At 41.6% G+C, this 18,063-nt stretch overlaps 1 protein-coding gene across 3 annotated transcripts in view; it reads left to right on the plus strand.

The window, feature by feature from the left end:
• Positions 1-18,063, plus strand: part of MAK (male germ cell associated kinase) — a 76,672-nt gene that overhangs the window by 20,238 nt on the left and 38,371 nt on the right. For all 3 annotated transcript variants that reach the window (XM_030928749.1, XM_030928747.1, XM_030928748.1), the window contains 4 exons: positions 3,986-4,065; positions 9,067-9,199; positions 13,961-14,132; positions 16,111-16,278. In XM_030928749.1, coding sequence (XP_030784609.1) covers positions 3,986-4,065; positions 9,067-9,199; positions 13,961-14,132; positions 16,111-16,278 — 553 coding nt within the window. The remainder of the gene's footprint in view (positions 1-3,985; positions 4,066-9,066; positions 9,200-13,960; positions 14,133-16,110; positions 16,279-18,063) is intronic.

Raw genomic sequence — 18,063 nt, forward strand, 5'->3', positions numbered from 1 at the left:
ATCCTTGAAAGTGAAGTCCAGTATCTTATATAAATACACATACTATCTATTTATGCTTTTTAAAATACAAATTTATGTATAGTTTAGTATTCAGTAATAAAGCTGGCCTTGGGCACTGTTGAGAAAATTATCTTGGTTGCTCTCCCAAGCATCTTGTGAAGGTTAATGAAAGAATGGAGAAAGGAATGAAGTTGCTTTCAAGAAAGGATCTAAAAAATTCATTCACTAGAATGCACAAGTCAATGATAAGACTTGATGTGTTACCAATTCCAAGGAAGTTCACAATTTTTAAATATGTGTGGACAGAATCTGTATAAGGAGAGCTTCGGTCTTCCGCCCTGGGCTTGGGGAGATAATGTTTTGATGGTTGTTCTGGTCACATCTGGGAGATTAACATCCATTTTGCCTGCTTGTAAAGTGAGAAATGTTCAACAAAGAACCCTGAAATACTCAGAAATAATTTTCCAAAGTAATGATGTTGATTTCTCTCTGTTTCTTTCACACACACACACGCATACACTCACTCACTCAAGGTCTGAAGATGTTACGTGAATTCTTCTTTAATCGTATTTTTCCCTTTCTCAAAACATATTTATTGAATGCCTCTTATGTTCCAGGCCGAAATCATTATAATATTAATATCAATTAAAATAAAAGTAAATTTCTGCCCCTCAAATCAGTTTTTACTTTTCTGAAGTCCCTTCTAGGCCTTGTCTATAGACATGCACGCCTTTTTACTTAGTTGTAATTTCAGTGGGACAAAATTTTTAATTTGACTCATTTACTTACAAGTATTTTTTATGTGGATATGTAGTCTTTATAGTTACTATAAATAATATATTCTGTTAAATGTCTGTACTAAGCTTTACTTTTTGAACTATTTAAAATAAATATCAGTGCAAAAATAGGTTGGTAATTATTATATAATATTGATGGAATTATTACCATTAAAGGTGATAATTATAAGGATTGTGAAAATGCTTCCAAGTGGAAAAAACAAACGAAATTGCGTGTATGTGACATTCATTCCTAATATAAAAGTTATGCATGCAAATGAATTAGGACTGGATTAGAATACTGAAAAATTAAAAGTTTCTTAATCACGTGGAATTATGAGTAATCTTAATTTTCAGCCTCTAATAAATTTTGTCCTGTAAAATATTGAAATGATATATACATACATGAAATATTAAGATACACTTGTTGAAGAAAAAAAGGAAATACATAAATGCATGAAATATTAAATTTTCGTCTATTTTTGAAATATATATAAATCTGGCTGGATGCGGTAGTTCCTGTCTTTAATCCAGTACTTTGGGAGACTGAGGTGGGAGGATCACTTGAGCCCAGGAATTTGAGACCAGCCTGGGCAACATAGTGAGACTCCGTCTCTACAAAAAAATTAAAAAATTAGCCAGGCATGGTGGCACACACCTGTAGTCCTAGCTACTTGGAGGCTGAGGTGAGAAGATTGCTTGAGCCCAGGAGGTTGAGGCCACCCATAATCCCAGCCACTCAGGAAGGTGAGACAGGAGAGTTGCTTGAACCCGGGAAGCCAGCTAATTTTTGTATTTTTAGTAGAGACAGAGTTTCACCATGTTGGCCAGGAGGCAGAGGTTGCAGTGAGCCAAGATCGCACCACTGCACTGCAGCCTGGGCAACAGGGCAAGACTCTATCTCAAAAAAAAAAAAAAAAAAAAAAAAAAAATATATATATATATATATATATATATATATGTATTATATATGCATTATGTGTGTGTGTGTGTATATATAGTATAGAGCTATACTAATACAGTAGCCACTAGTCAGATACGGCTATTTAGCTCCTGAAATGTTTGCATTGAGGAGTGTTGTAAATGTAAAATAAATTACACATCAGATTTTGAAAACTTGGTACAAAAGAGAAAATGTCTTAATAATTTTTGTATTTTTTTTTACTCCAGGGTTGGTGACTCACACTTGTAATCCCAGCACTTTGAGAGGCCAAGGCGGGAGGATTGCTTGAGCCTCAGGAATTTGAGACCAGTCTAGGCAACATAATGAGACCACGTGTCTCTCTTCTTTTCAGAGACAGAGTCTCGCTCTTTTACCCTGGCTGGAGGGCCGGAGTGCAGTGGTGCAAACATGCTCACTGTAGACTCGACCTCTCCGGCTCCAGCAATTCCCCTGCCTCAGTGAGGCCCCAAGTAGCTGGGACTACAGGCATGCGCCACCATGCCTGGCTGATTTTTATATTTTTAGTAGAGACGGTCTCACCATGTTGCCCAGACTGGTCTCGAACTCTTGAACTCAAGGGATCCACCTGCCTTGGCCTCCCAGAGTGCTGGGATTACAGGCGGGAGCCACTGCACCCAGCCCGTGTCTCTTTTTCAAAAGACAAAAAAAGGTAAATTTTGAAAATAAATAAATAATTTAAAAAAAATTTTTTTAGAGGCATGGTCTTGCTCTGTCACCCAAGCTGGAGTACAGTGGTGCAGTCAGCTCATTTTTATATTGATTACATGTTGAAATAATATTTGGCACATATTAGGTTAAATATATTGTTAAAAATTAATTTTACCTGTTTGATTTCTTTTAACATGGCTGCTAGAAAAATGATGTTAAGTACACAAGTAGCTCTCATATATATTTCTTTCTTTTTTTCACGAGGGATGGAATCTTACTCTTCCGCCCAGGCTGGAATGAAGTGGTGTGATCTCAGCTCACTGCAACCTCCGCCCACCGGGTTCAAGCGATTCTTCTGCCTTAGCTTCCTGAGTAGCTAGGATTACAGACATGTGCCGTCACGCCCAGCTAATTTTTATATTTTTAGTAGAGATGGGGTTTCACCATGTTGGCCAGGCTGCTCTTGAACTCCTGACCTCAGGTGATCCACCCACCTCGGCCTCCCAAAGTGCTAGGATTACAGGCATGAGCCACTGTGCCCAGCCAGCTCTTACATTTTTATTGGACAACACCGATATGCAGAATATAACTGAAACGTTTATTTATATCTCTAACTTTATTTATTTTTTCCTTTTTTTTTTTTTTTTTTTTTGAGACAGGATCTCACTCTGTCACCATGCTGGAGTGGAGTGGCACAATCACAGCTCACTGCAGCCTCGAACTCCCAGGCTCAAGTGATCCTCCCACCTCAGCCTCTCCAGCAGTTGGACTATAGGCCTGCACCACCACACCTGGCTAATTTTTGTATTTTTTGTAGAGACAAGGTTTCACCATGTTACCCAGGCTGGTCTTGAACTCTTGGACTTAAGCGATCCTCCCACCTTGGCCTCCCAAAGTGCTTGGGATTATAGGCGTGAGCCACTGCACCCGGCCACCTCTAAAATTCTTGAAGCCTACGTAATACAGATTCGCATGCTTGGCTTATCTGTTAGTAATTCAGTTTTTCAACTTGCTTTGCTCTTCTTGGAACAGTTTAAAATTCAGCTAGTTAGGCCGGGCACGGTGGCTCACGCCTGTAATCCCAGCACTTTGGGAGGCCGAGGTAGGCAGATCACCTAAGGTCAGGAGTTCAAGACCAGCCTGACCAACATGGCAAAACCCCATCTCTACTAAAAATACAAAACCAGGCATCATGGTGCATGCCTATAATCCCAGCTACTCAGGAGACTGAGGCAGGAGAATTGCTTGAACCCGGGAGGCGGAGGTTGCAGTGAGCCTAGATTGTGCCATTGCATGCCAACCTGGGTAACAGAGAGCAAAACTCTGTCTCAAAAAATATATACGTATACACATATATATTTTATATGTGTACAATATATTCAGTTTTGGATTTGAGTTTTCACCTCACATCAAAACAAAAAAAAATCTAATTTTCATGTTTTAAATGTATGAGCTTTCACACTATAAATCTGTGAAGCACACCTTTAACCAGTATGGTGAGGCCAGTAGAGGCTCCAAGGCAGGGGGAATATAATCCTTCTTTGGATTGGTTGGCTGGTTGCTTAACAGAATCATGTGACTGTTCATTTCTTTACAGAAACAAGTTGTTCCCTGAGTCAGTCATCAGAAATATTATGTATCAAATATTGCAAGGGCTGGCTTTTATCCATAAACATGGTAGGTTTCTTTTAAGTTTCATTTTCCTGCCTCTTTAGATTACTGTGGAGATTGTGCATAGGAATTACTTATAAAACTGTTAAATAACTTTATATTGGATAGCTATGAATTTGGGGTATGTGCCTATACACACTGACATTTTAATTTTAAAACTTTATAATTTCTGTGATTCTATATAAAATGGAATTTCTGGCTGGGCATGGTGGCTCACGTCTGTAATCTCAGCACTTTCAGAGGCCAAGGCAGGCAGATCACCTGAGGTCATGAGTTTGAGACCAGCCTGGCCAACATGGTGAAACCCCGTCTCTTCTAAAAAAATACAAAAATTAGCCAGGCATGGTGGCGGGCGCCTGTAATCCCAGCTACTCAGGAGGCCGAGGCAGGAGAATTGCTTGAACCCAGGAGGCGGAGGTTGCAGTGAGCTGAGATCACGCCATTGCACTCCAGCCTCGGCAACAGAGCGAGGCTCCATCTAAAAAAAAAAAAAATACACACACACACACACACACACACACACATATCGGGCCGGGCTCACACCTGTAATCCCAGCACTTTGGGAGGCTGAGGCGGGTGGATCACCTAAGGTCACCCCATCTTTACTAAAAATATAAACAATTAGCCAGATTGGTGGCTCGCGCCTATAATCCTGGCTACTTGAGAGTCTGAGGCAGGAGGATCGCTTGAAACCAGGAGGGGGAGATTGCAGTGAGCTGAAATCGTGCCATTGCACTCCAGCCTGGGCAAAAAGAATGAAGCTCCATCTCAAAAAATAAATAAATAAGTAAAATAGAATTTCTGTAATCTACAATTATCTTCCACCATAGCAGAATTTTTTAACAGTTTAATCATCGTCAGCCTTTAGTCTCAATCATCATATACCCATTCTGTAACCTCATCCCCCTAATTTTATCATGGAAATGAAAAAAAACAAAGGACCTGTTTTGGAAAAGATTCTACTGTTTTCATCTAGCATGACCAACTGTTAACATTTAAATCGTTTGTAGCACCCGTGGAGCAGTGTTTTATAGTTTTCCTTAGTATTTACTTTTATTTTTGTTTCTATTCTGTGAATGGAAATTAAAGAAAGCATTAATACTTGTTCTATTTTCTATGAATTATGTACTTTGATTAATGTAGTTTTTCATATCTATCAAACCAAAATAATTATTAGTCCAAAAAGTTAATATGATTTTTTTTTAAAACATTTGTTTAGAATCACTGGATGTTTAGATATTAAATTAGAATGTTTGTCCTGTACCATTGCTGTGTTCTGAACATAGGCACTCAAAAATCACCATTAGTTTCCTTTCATGTCTCTTCCTGTATTTTTTTTTTTATTATTATTGTTATTATTTGAGACAGGATCTCACTCTGATGCCCAGGCTGGAGTCCAGTGGTGCCATCATGGCTCACTGCAGCCTCGACTTCCTCAGCGCAGGTGATCCTCCCACCTCAGCCTCCCTAGTAGCTGGGACTACAGATGCATGCTTCCACACCCAGCTAATTTTTTATTTTTTGTAGAGATGAATTTTTCCCAGGCTGGTCTTGAACTTCTGGACTCAAGTGATCCTCCAGCCTCAGCCTCCCAAAGTGCTGGGATTACAGGCAGGAGCCATCACGCCCAGCCTTATCCTGTAGTTTATATTTTGTTTTTTTTATTTTCTTCTCTAACTACTACAGGAATTATTTACCTTCCAAAAATGCTCTGCGGGATTCCATGTAAATATATATATATATATATTTTTTTTTTGAGGCAGAGTCTCGCTCTGTCGCCCGGGCTGGAGTGCAGTGGCTGGATCTCAGCTCACTGCAAGCTCCGCCTCCCAGATTTAGGCCATTCTCCTGCCTCAGCCTCCCGAGTAGCTGGGACTACAGGCGCCCGCCACGTTGCCCGGCTAGTTTTTTTTGTATTTTTAGTAGAGACGAGGTTTCACCGTGTTAGCCAGGATGGTCTCGATCTCCTGACCTCGTGATCCGCCCGTCTCGGCCTCCCAAAGTGCTGGGATTACAGGCTTGAGCCACCGCACCCGGCTCCATGTAAATATTTTAAGAATACTTCTTAAACTTATAAAACTAATATTTTAAAAATGTTTTAAGAACATTAAAAAAACTTTTTATTTGTACCATATAAACTGTTGGGGTCTTTTAAAAGTCTAAATTCTGTAATGATATACTACACTTTATTGGCAAAGAACAGTAATGTATTAACTATATGGAAATAAGAGACATCTGCTATTTTAATTATTCGTAATGAATTCCTGATTTTTAATTGTTTTAAACTCTGGTCAGCGTGGTAACACTTGATATTTGCCTGGGTTGATTTATGCTGTTAGCAACATCTAAAGCGTAAGGCATTGAAGGAGGAAGTTCGATTAGGATTTTAAAACTGACTGAAAGAAATAACATATGAATAATCAAGAGTTGACTATAGAGTTGGCTACATAGTAATTTGGGAAACCAGGCTATAAGGACAATTACACATTTTTACAAAAGCCACATAATTCTTGCTGTTAAGCATCTCAGATGTAATACTTCAATAAAATAGATATTTTAAAATAGTTGTTTGGCCGTGCATGGTGGCTCACACCTGTAATCCCAGCACTTTGGGAGGCCAAGACAGGCAGATGCAGATCACTTGAAGTGAGGAGTTCGAGACCAGCCTGGCCAACATGGCAAAAACCTGTCTCTACTAAAAATACAAAAATTAGCTGAGTGTCATGGCACGTGCCTGTAATCCCAGCTACTTGGGAGGCTGAGGCAGAAGAATCGCTTGAACCTGGCAGGCGGAGGTTAGTGAGTTGAGATCGTGCCACTGCAGTCCAGCCTGGGTGACACAGCAAGACTCTGTCTCAAATAAATAAATAAAATAAAATAGTTGCTTTAAAAAAAAAGAAACTAATATTTAGTTCAAATAGGACTGAATTACCAATATATGTATATTAGGATGGGGAAAGCCTCAGCTGCACAAATGTGTAATTGGTTTAGTTCTCTGAGACCTTATGAATTAGTGTCCCTCTGCTCTGCCTCACATGGTCCCATTCCTGTCGTTACATTTGTTACAAAAGTGCAATGAATGTCTCTTGGACACAGTGAAATGGATGTTACCAACTATTTAGAGTAAGAAGTACCGGATAAACTTGGATTACAAAACTGTTAAACAGATGTCACAAACAGAGCCCACTCTGGCTTTGAAGTGATTAAAAACATTTAGGCTTAAAAAGTCTTCCCAACCCCAGCTGGGCGCGGTGGCTCACGCCTGTAATCCCAGCACTTTGGGAGGGCGAAGCAGGTGGATCACGAGGTCAGGAGTTTGAGACCAGCCTGGCCAACATGGCGAAATCCAGTCTCGACTAAAAATACAAAAAATTAGCCAGGTGTGGTGGCAGACACCTGTAATCCCAGCTATTCTGGAGGCGGAGGCAGGAGAATTGCTTGAACCTGGGAAGCGGAGGTTGCAGTGAGCCCAGATGACACCACTTCACTCCAACCTGGGTGACAGAGCAAGACTGGATCTCAAAACAAAACAAAAAAAACACAAACAAAAAAAAAAAAGAAAAGAAAAAGATAAAAGAAAGTCTTCTCAGCCCCAAAGCTACATGAAAAGCCTCTTCAAGTGATCACCTGCACTCTCCTGCCTCCCAAGGCCACTGGAACCCAAGCCATTTGGATATAAGCAGAATACTTTAGACGGCCCTTAGAAAAGCCTTCCTTAAGACAAATACTCATCTGCCAGGAGGGCTGTAATGTTTCTTCTTTTCCCCCGGGTTTCCTTCTTATTTATTTATTTATTTATTTATTTATTTATTTATTTATTTTTGATGGAGTCTTGCTCTGTTGCCCAGGCTGGAGTGTGGTGGCACGATCTTGGCTCACTGCAACCTTTACTTCCCAGGTTCAAGCGATTCCTCTGCCTCAGCCTCCCGAGTAGCTGGGACTACAGGCACCCGCCACCATGCCTGGCTAATTTTGATATTTTTAGTATAGATGGGGTTTCGTAATATTGGCCAGGCTGGTCTCAAACTCCTGACCTCATGATCTGCCCACCTCGGCCTCCCCAAGTGCTGGAATTACAGGCGTGAGCCACCAAACCCAGCCCCTGCTGGGCTTTCTGCCTCATTTTCTTTGGTTTCCCCATTAGCTTCATAACCATTTATTTTATAGATTGAATTGCTAATATAAACATTATAATTATTGGGATTTTGCAATAACACAGCTATTGAGTAAAACTGAACATTAGATAAAATAATTTTAAATGAAGAAATTAGTTTTGATGTGTGGAGTTACATTTTTATTGAATGGACTTTTTAAACAAGTGATTTTTCTCAAGGAGTCAGCTGCACTGACTTAAACCTGATTAAAAAGTGCTCTTCTCAGCCTGGGTGATGTTGCAAAATTCTGTCTCTATCAAAAATACAAAAACTTAGCTGGGAGTGGTGGCATGCACCTGTGCTCCCAGCTACTTAGTGGGCTGAGGTGAGAGGATTGCTTGAGCCCAAGAATTTGAGGCTGCAGTGAGCCAAGATCGAGCCACTACACTCCGGCCTGGACAACAGAGCAAGACTTACCTCAAAAACAAAAACAAAAACTTCTCACACGTTAATTAGGTGACTTCACTCTGGCCCTCAACCTCCTCCTCTGTTGCACAACAGTGATAACAGTACCTCCTTAAGGTTGTTGTGCAAATGAATGGAGATAATCGTAGTGTAGTAATACCTAGCCCAGCGCCTGAACACCCACTGGAGTCACAAATAAAAATAAATGTTAAATGGGTAGTTATTTTTAATTATCTCATACACTGTGTGAACTTTCTTGCCAAAGCATTTTAAAAGCAGGGTCCCTACATCCCGTTACTTGTTAGACAATAAATATGGTTTACTTTTTTCCTAAGATGATGCTTCTAGTTACAAAAGAGGGGGTTCATTTATATGTTGTTTATAAATCAGATAAAGCTATTTTCAAACCTAATGATTGATTTTATTTTTTTCTCTATATATCACCAAGGTTTTTTTCATAGGGACATGAAACCAGAAAACTTGCTTTGTATGGGCCCAGAGCTTGTGAAAATTGCTGATTTTGGACTTGCGAGAGAATTAAGGTCCCAGCCACCGTACACTGATTATGTCTCTACCAGATGGTGAGTAGGATTATGCAACCCTCCTGAGGCATAAGCCTATGGTGAAATTTTCCTACGATGGATTGTTACATATTTCTGGAAGTTCTGTATTGAATATTTAAAACATAGAATTGAATTTTATATTGTTTAAAGAAAGCGAAGGATTGATTTATTGCTCTTCTGATCACTGAAAAAATAAGGAAAAAGAATTTCATTTATTCACTCAATCATTCATTCAACAAATAATTTATTGAACACTTACTATGTGCCAAACATCATTTTAGGCACAGAACATAGCAGTAAAATGAAAAAATAAAGAAAAAGAATTTCATTTATTCATTCAATCATTCATTCAACAAATAATTTATTGAACACCTACTATGTGCCAAACATCATTTTAGGCACAGAGAACACAGCAGTAAAATAAAAAAAGAAAAGAAAAATATCTGCCTTATGCTGCTTATATGACAGCCAATACACAGATAGACAAGTTAAAAATATTATGGGTCACCGACGGAAAGACATACACATGTTCACCAAAAGACGTGAATCCTCTCAACTGCACGCCACCCAAATGTCCATGAACAGTAGCATCGTATATCACCCAGAGGAATGCTTTGCAACAATGAGAGTGAATGGTCTATGACTGCATGCAGCAATATGGGTGAATCTAAGACAATGTTGAAAGCAAGAGCCCAAACAGAAAAAGAGCACATACCATGTGATTTCGTTTATGTAAAGTACAAAAACAGAGAAAAATAATCTGTGCCATAAATGTCGGGATAGTAAGCGGTCCATGAGGTGTGTGTGTGTGGTGCCTGGACAAGTGCACAAGGGGCCTTCTGGGTGCTGGTAACATGTCTCTCTTTTTTTGAGACAGTCTCACTCTCTCATCCAGGCTGGAGTGCAATGGCATGATCTTGGCTCACTGCAACCTCTGCCTCCCAGTTTCAAGTGATTCTCCTTTCTCAGCCTTCCTAGTAGCTGGGATTACAGGTGCCCACCACCATGCCTGGCTAATTTTTGTGTTTTAGTAGAGACGGAGTTTCACCATGTTATCCAGGCTGTTCTTGAATTCCTGACCTCAGGTGATCCACCCACCTCAGCCTCCCATAGTGCTGGGATTACAGGCATGAGCCACTGCGCCTGGCCGATAACATATCTTTCTTGATCTGGGTACTGAGTCCGTGGATGTGTTGTATTTGTGAAAATTCATCAAGCTCTGCTCTTACAATACATGCCTCTGCCTGTGTGAATATTATACTCCAGTGAAAACAAGAACATACGTGTATCAGGCCGGGCATGGTAGTTCACGCCTGTAATCTCAGCACTTTGGGAGGCCGAGATGGGGGATCACTTGAGGCCAGGAGTTCAAGACCAGCCTGGCCAACATGGCTAAACCCTGTTTCTACTAAAAATACAACATTAGTTGGGTGTGGTGTCACATGCCTTGGGGCCACCTACTTGGGAGGCTGAGACATGAAAATCACTTGAACCTCGGAGGCAGAGGTTGCAGTGAGCCAATATTGCACCACTGAACTCCAGCTTGGGCAACAGAGCAAGACTCTTTCTCAAAAAAAAAAAAAAAGAAAGAAAGAAATATATTTGAAACATTTGATTATGTTGATACATTATAATAAAGAAAAATAAAATATGAAAGGGGGCAGGGAGTTGGGGGAGATGGGGGGGAAAGGAATGTTGCTGTTTTACCTGGAGGGCCTCACTGAGAGTAGCCCTGAAGGAGATGCCACGGCCAGCAGGAATTTTTTTAGGCAGAGCAAATGCTAAATATAAAAGCTTTGAGACAGGTGCATGCCCCACGTGAATTCCGCACAGCGCAGAATGAATGAGGAGGGCAGTCATAGGAAACAAGGGCAGAGTTTGTAGAGTGGCCAGAAATGATAGTGACTTGGACCTGCTGGACATGCAGGTAGTGAGAAAGTGTGGAATTTTGGGTATGTTTTCTAATGAATCAGATGTGGGGGCTGAAAGAAAGGAGTCCGTGTCTTAGTGTGTTTTGTGTTGCTGTAAAGGAACGCCTGAGGCTGGGAAGTTGATAAAGAAAGGAGGTTTATTTGGCTCCTGGTTCTGCAGGCTGCAAAAGAAGCCTGGCACTGGCACCCGCTTGGCTTCTGGTGAGGGTTTTTATGCTGCATCAAAACATGGTGGAGAAAGTCAGGCTGGGCACGGTGGCTCATACCTGTAATCCCAGCACTTTGGGAGGCCATGGTGGGTGGATCACCTGAGATCAGGAGTTCAAGACCAGCCTGGCCAACATGGTGAAACCCCGTCTCTACTAAAAATACAAAAATTAGCTGGGCGTGGTGGCGCATGCTTGTAATCCCAGTTACTCAGGAGACTGAGGCAGGAGAATCACTTGAACCCGGGAGGCGGAGGTTGCAGTGAGCTGAGATCGCGCCATTGCACTCCAGTCTGGGTAACGCGCAAAACTCCATCTCAATTAAAAAAAAAAAAAAAGTGGCAGGGGGAAGGTCAAAGGGGAGATGGGCATGTGCGAGAAGGGAACAAACAAGAGGAGGAAGCTTGCTGTGGAGCAACCCACTGTCTCAGGAACTAATTTCATCTTGTCTGAAAAAGAACTCATTCACTACAAGAGAACAGCACCAAGCCTTTCATGAGGGATCCGCCCTGGTTATATAACCTGCAAATGTGACCTTATTTTGAAATAGGGTCTTTGCAAATGTAGTCAGGCTAAGATGAGGTCAGACCACAGCATGGCTGGTCTTAATCCAATAAGACTGATGTCCTTACAAGAAGAAAGCAGACACAGAGATGGAAGAGGGAAGACACGTGAAGGCACCTTGGGAGAAAGCAGTGTGACGTACACTGTAAATGGATCAACTGTATATTATGTGAATTCTATATCAATAAAGCTTGTAAAAATATTCGTCAAAGAAAGTATAGTAAGTTCTCACTTAACATCATCAATAGGTTCTTGGAAACTGACTTTAAGTGAAACAATGTATGATGAAATCAATTCGACCATAGGCTAATTAAAATATACAATTTCATGGCACATTTCTGGTCACAAAAACATCACAAAAGTTGTTTTTTTTTTGTTTTTGTTTTTTGTTTTTTTCTGTCACCCAGGCTGTAGTGCAGTGGCATGATCTTGGCTCCCTGCAACCTCTGCCTCCCGGATTCAAGTGATTCTCCTGCCTCAGCCTCCCGAGTAGCTGGGATTACAGACGCCCATCACTACACCTGGCTAATTTTTTGTATTTTTAGTAGAGACGGGGTTTCACCTTGTTGGCCAGGCCGGTCTCTAACTCCTGACCTCGTGATTCGCCCACCTTGATTTCCCAAAGTGTTGGGATTATGGGCGTGAGCCACTGCGCCTGGCCACCAAACTTCTAAACAGCAACCAAAACACTAGTATTGAACATTGAAATACATGTGAGCCATACATACATTTAAGAAAGATTAATAAAAACAAAGAAGATAATTATTTGCCCAGTTATTCTAGTTCAGGGTCACAGGTGGCTACAGCGTGTCCTGGAAGCTGGAGGTGCAAGGTGAGCACCAACCATGGATATGACAGCCTCCCATGGCAGCACTCCCCATCACCCCACCCCGACACACACATGCACCCACTGACTCCTCCTGGGGCCACACGGACACCCCAGTTCACCTGACATGCACATGTTTGGGATATGGGAGGAAGCTGGAGTCCCGGAGAAAACCCATGTAGACTTGGGGAGAACGTGCAGACCCCACACAGTGGCTCAGCCATAAATGCCTTCTTTTTTTCTTTCTCATCAACATTACAATGAAACAACATTGAGCAAAACAACATTGAACAAAACTAGTTTATTTGAGGGCTTGATGTATTCTCAATGAACGCAGAAAGACATTATGCCAAACATTTGGACTGAAATATTTACACATTTTGGTTGGAAAAAAAGAGAGTTGAGAGTATCTTCCACTTAGCAGACTTTGTGTTGGACTCACCAGCTCACTTTGCTCTTGTAAATTGAGTATTTTTCTCAATTAAAAATATTGTTAGGCTGGGTGTGGTGGCTCACGCCTGTAATCTCAGCACTTTGGGAGGCTGAGGCTGGCTGATCACCTGAGGTCAGGAGTTCGAGACCAGCCTGGCCAACATGGGGACACTCCATCTTTACTAAAAATACAAAAATTCGCCGGGCGTAGTGTTGCACCCCTGTAATCCCAGCTACTCGGGAGGCTGAGGCAGGAGAATCACTTGAACCCGGGAGGCAGAGGTTGCAGTGAACCAAGATCCCGCCACTGCACTCCAGCCTGGGCAAAAAGAGCAAAACTCCACTCAGTAAATATAGTTGACTACAGAAGAGGAGTCGGTTGAGGATATCAGTACTTTCAAACTGATAAAAAGAAGGAAAAACTCCACTACTCAGGGATAATCCATGATCATCTTTTGTTTTCTGTGCTTCCTTGTGGATAGATGCTGAATATAATGCTTTGTCACATGGTTTTTCTACTTTTTTCCTTGATATATCAGATGGCACTTATTTCCATATCTATTCAGTTGAGTTCCTGTCTTAGCCTTCGTGGACATTTCATAGACATTTATTTGTCTCCAGCCCCACTCATTGTGGTCAGGGAACATGTGTTATGTCCTATTGTCCCCAGAACATTGTACAAGTGCCTGACACACAGATGGAACGGGGTCTGAATATCTGTTCCTTGATGGAAATGCATGACCAAAGGGCGTAGAATGCTACCGCCCATCACCTTTGAAATTGCAATCAAAATCACCTCTTTTGTTTTCTGTTCTCATAGGTATCGTGCCCCTGAGGTTTTACTGAGATCTTCAGTTTATAGTTCTCCCATTGATGTGTGGGCTGTTGGAAGCATCATGGCTGAACTCTATATGTTAAGGCCACTTTTCCCAGGGACAAGTGAGGTCGATGAAATCTTTAAAATTTGCCAAGTTTTAGGGACTCCCAAAAAAGTAAGTACCCTTGTTCCTAGGTTGTTACAACTTTTGAGTATTTCTATCTTGCCACTTTGCTTTTAATTTTATAATTTTTGATTATTTACAACTTTTGCCTAGATAGCTGATATTTTCATTTTGAAATACGCTCATACTTTAATGATTAATTTTTTTTTTTTTTTTTTTGAGACGGAGTCTCGCTCTGTTGCCCAGGCTGGAGTGCAGTGGCGGGTTCTCAGCTCACTGCAAGCTCCGCCTCCCGGGTTTATGCCATTCTCCTGCCTCAGCCTCCAAGTAGCTGGGACTACAGGCGCCCGCCACCTCGCCTGGCTAGTTTTTTGTATTTTTTAGTAGAGATGGGGTTTCACCGTGTTAGCCAGGATGGTCTCGATCTCCTGACCTCGTGATCCGCCCGTCTCAGCCTCCCAAAGTGCTGGGATTACAGGCGTGAGCCACCGCGCCCGGCCTAATTTTTTTATAATACTTTTTTTTCTTTTTGAGATGGAGTCTCATTCTGTTGCCCAGGTTGGAGTGCAGTGGCACAATCTCAGCTCACTGCAACCTCCACCTCCCAGGTTCAAGCAAATCTCATGCCTCAGCCTCCCAAGTAGCTGGGATTACAGGTGTGCACCACCACGCCTGGTCAATTTTTCTAATTTTAGTAGAGAGGGGATTTCACCATGTTGGCCAGGCTGGTCTTGAACTCCTGAGCTCAAGCGGTCTGTGATCTGCCCACCCCAGCCTCCCAAAGTGCTGGGGTTGCTTGGCGTGAGCCACCGTGCCCGGCCATAATCCTTATTTTTTTAATCGGAGTGGGTTAAGGATTGCCAGAAGCCAGAATCCCACCAGCTGAAGAAAAACAGGTGTTTGCCTTTCCTTAAGAACTTCAGGAAAAATTCTGTGTGTTTAGAGTGTAACTTGGGGGTGATACGCAGCTGACACTGCACGGACAGCCTTGCTTGGGCCCTTTCCTACTCACTCTGTGGCTGGCCATTGGCATCACCTGTTAACCCCTGGTGTCTTGAACCTTCTATTTTCTTTACCCTTTCTTGTTTCCTTTTTTATATCTCTCCTGTGGATATTTGACTTCTTGAACTGAGTACTTTTCAATGAACTATAATTATATTTCATCTATACCTTTCTTTCTGAAAGGTGCTTTATAAGTGTGTATATAATGACATCCTAATTAAATTAGTATGTGCCTTGTAGTTAACATTACACAAGTAAATGTAGATACTAAAGCTTTAATGTAATTGTCATTTCCCACATATGTGCATTTTTAACATTGGATGTGATGGGTAATATATACAACAAGGATCTTTGTTAGCAGTTAGCCTCTTTGTAAAGCACTTTTCCTTATTTGTTCAGAGTTAACCCAGATATCATCACAGCAACATCACCATCAGGATCTAAAACCAGACAAGAGTTTAATATTGTGAAGTTGATAGAGGTTGGGCACAGTGGCTTGTGCCTGTAATCCTAGCACTTTGGGAAGCCCAGGCAGGAGGATCACTTGAGCCCATGAGTTCAAGACCAGCCTGGCAAACATAGTAAAACCCCATCTCCACAAAAAAAAAAAAAAAAAAAAAAATGCCAGGTGTGATGGTATGCACCTGTAGTCCCAGCTACTCAGGAGGCTGAGGTGGGAGGATCTCTTGAGCCCGGGAGGGTGAGGCTGTAGTGAGCCATGATTTGCACCACTGCACTCCAGCCTGGATGACAGAGCCAGATCCTGTCTCAAAAAAAAAAAAAAAAAAAAAGTTATAAAAGTGGTTTTCACATTGTTTCCTAACTCTCAGCTTAATGTTCTTTCTACACTGTCATAGCACTGAATTGTAGACATGGTCTGGTATTTCATTCTCATTTTATTTATATGGATCAACATGAAAATGTTCAAACATAAATGATGTTTATATTACTGCTGTATTTTTTAAATGGATTACTAAAAACAATTTGTTTTGCCCTCCCCACCCACACTTATATATTCCTGAAACAGAGTGACTGGCCAGAAGGATACCAGCTGGCATCCTCTATGAACTTCCGTTTTCCCCAGTGTGTTCCTATAAACTTAAAAACTCTTATTCCCAATGCCAGTAATGAAGCTATTCAGCTCATGACCGAAATGTTGAATTGGGATCCAAAGAAAAGACCAACAGCAAGCCAGGTAAGAGGAGTCTTCCTGTTAGACCTTTTAAAATGTTTAGGTTTTTTAATATCAGGAATGTTTTCATTTACAAAGGCAGGTCTATTCTCAACCAGGATTTTACTAAGAGAATTAAACACAAAGCCCTAGGCATCCAGCGTATGTAACAAATTAATTTCTAGGCATATAAGATCATTGGGAGAAATGCAAAAATAGCCACACCAATGATTTTCTGTGTTTTGTGGTTCGAATGAAGAACCCTGAGGTTGCAACAAGGAATCAATCTGCAATGATAAAAATTCAGACATGTGACAGACTAGTTATGAAGGAATCTGTCATGGGTAGCAAAAAGGCATCTCATGAATCATTCCACATAGTAGACCTTCCTATGCTGTCTTTACAGTTTAGAGGTGGGATTCTGGTTCACTATACAACAGTATCATCCCTTGCTGGAACTGGAGTGTGCAGCCTCTGGCTGCCACAAGAGGGCAGCCTTGTAGCACCCAGGCTTTGTTGCTTTGTGACTGCATCTGACATATCCACAGATGTATTCCAAGTCTCTGGCCTTTAAAACCCAGTTCTTTTGTCTGCAAGGCTTCAATAAAAAGGCAATAATAATCTTTATTGTATTCTCATCATTTAAATATAAATTCTGTGTGACAATTACAAAAATTTATTTTGCTTTTTAAAAAAATTAATCTTGAGAAAATGTTTTCTAAATGTCATCTGGAAGAACAAATGGGAAAGGATAGTCAAGACACGTTAAAACAAGAATAAGTAATTAGAGAGTGGTGAGGCTGGGCGCGGTGGCTCACGCCTGTAATCCCAGCACTTTGGGAGGCCGAGGCGGGCGGATCACCAAGTCAGGAGATCGAGGCCATCCTGGCTAACAAGGTGAAACCCCGTCTCTACTAAAAAAAAAAAAAAAAAATTAGCCAGGCGTGGTGGTGGGCGCCTGTAGTCCCAGCTACTTGGGAGACTGAGGCAGGAGAATGTCATGGACCCGGGAGGCGGAGCTTGCAATGAGCCAAGATCGCACCACTGCACCTCCAGCCTGGGCGGCAGAGTGAGACTCCGTCTCAAAAAAAAGAAAAAATAGAGCGGTGATAGGGATGGACAGCTTGCCCCATCAGATATTAAAGTAGTCTTTAAATTGATGATGGTAACAGTGGAAGTACTGGCATAAGAATTGACAAATAGCTCGATGTTGCAGAACGTATGAGTCAGCATAAGGTAAACAAATGTGGCATCACAAAGAGGGGAGGACGGCTCAGTGGGTGGGTGATACTGGGAAAATTCATTAGCTCTTAGGGAGAAAGATAAATTGAGGTTCTTACTGCTCACCATACTTTACAAATCACAGAAGGATTACATTTTGTTGTTGTTGTTGAGATGGAGTTTCACTCTTGTTGCCAAGGCTGGAGTGCAATGGCGTGATCTCGGCTCATCCCAACCTCTGCCTCCAGGGTTCAAGCATTTCTCCCGCCTCAGCCTCCCAAGTAGCTAGGATTACAGGCTTGTGCCACCACACCCGGCTAATTTTGTATTTTCAGTAGAGATGGTGTTTCTCCATCTTGGTGAGGCTAGTTTCAAACTCCTGACCTCAGGTGATCCACCCTCCTTGGCTTCCCATAGTGCTGGGCTTACAGGCGTGAGCCACCACGCCCAACTAGGATTACATTTTCAAAGTGTAAGAAAAAAGCACCCCTAAACTGATAGAAACAAAAGGAAAACATACACGTGTCTTTGATCTCAAGGTGAAAAAAACATGGGTATAAAAATAATAGAAGAAACCACAAAAGGAAA

The sequence above is a fragment of the Rhinopithecus roxellana genome, chromosome 4 (assembly GCF_007565055.1).
Source record: "Rhinopithecus roxellana isolate Shanxi Qingling chromosome 4, ASM756505v1, whole genome shotgun sequence".
NCBI lineage: Eukaryota > Metazoa > Chordata > Mammalia > Primates > Cercopithecidae > Rhinopithecus > Rhinopithecus roxellana.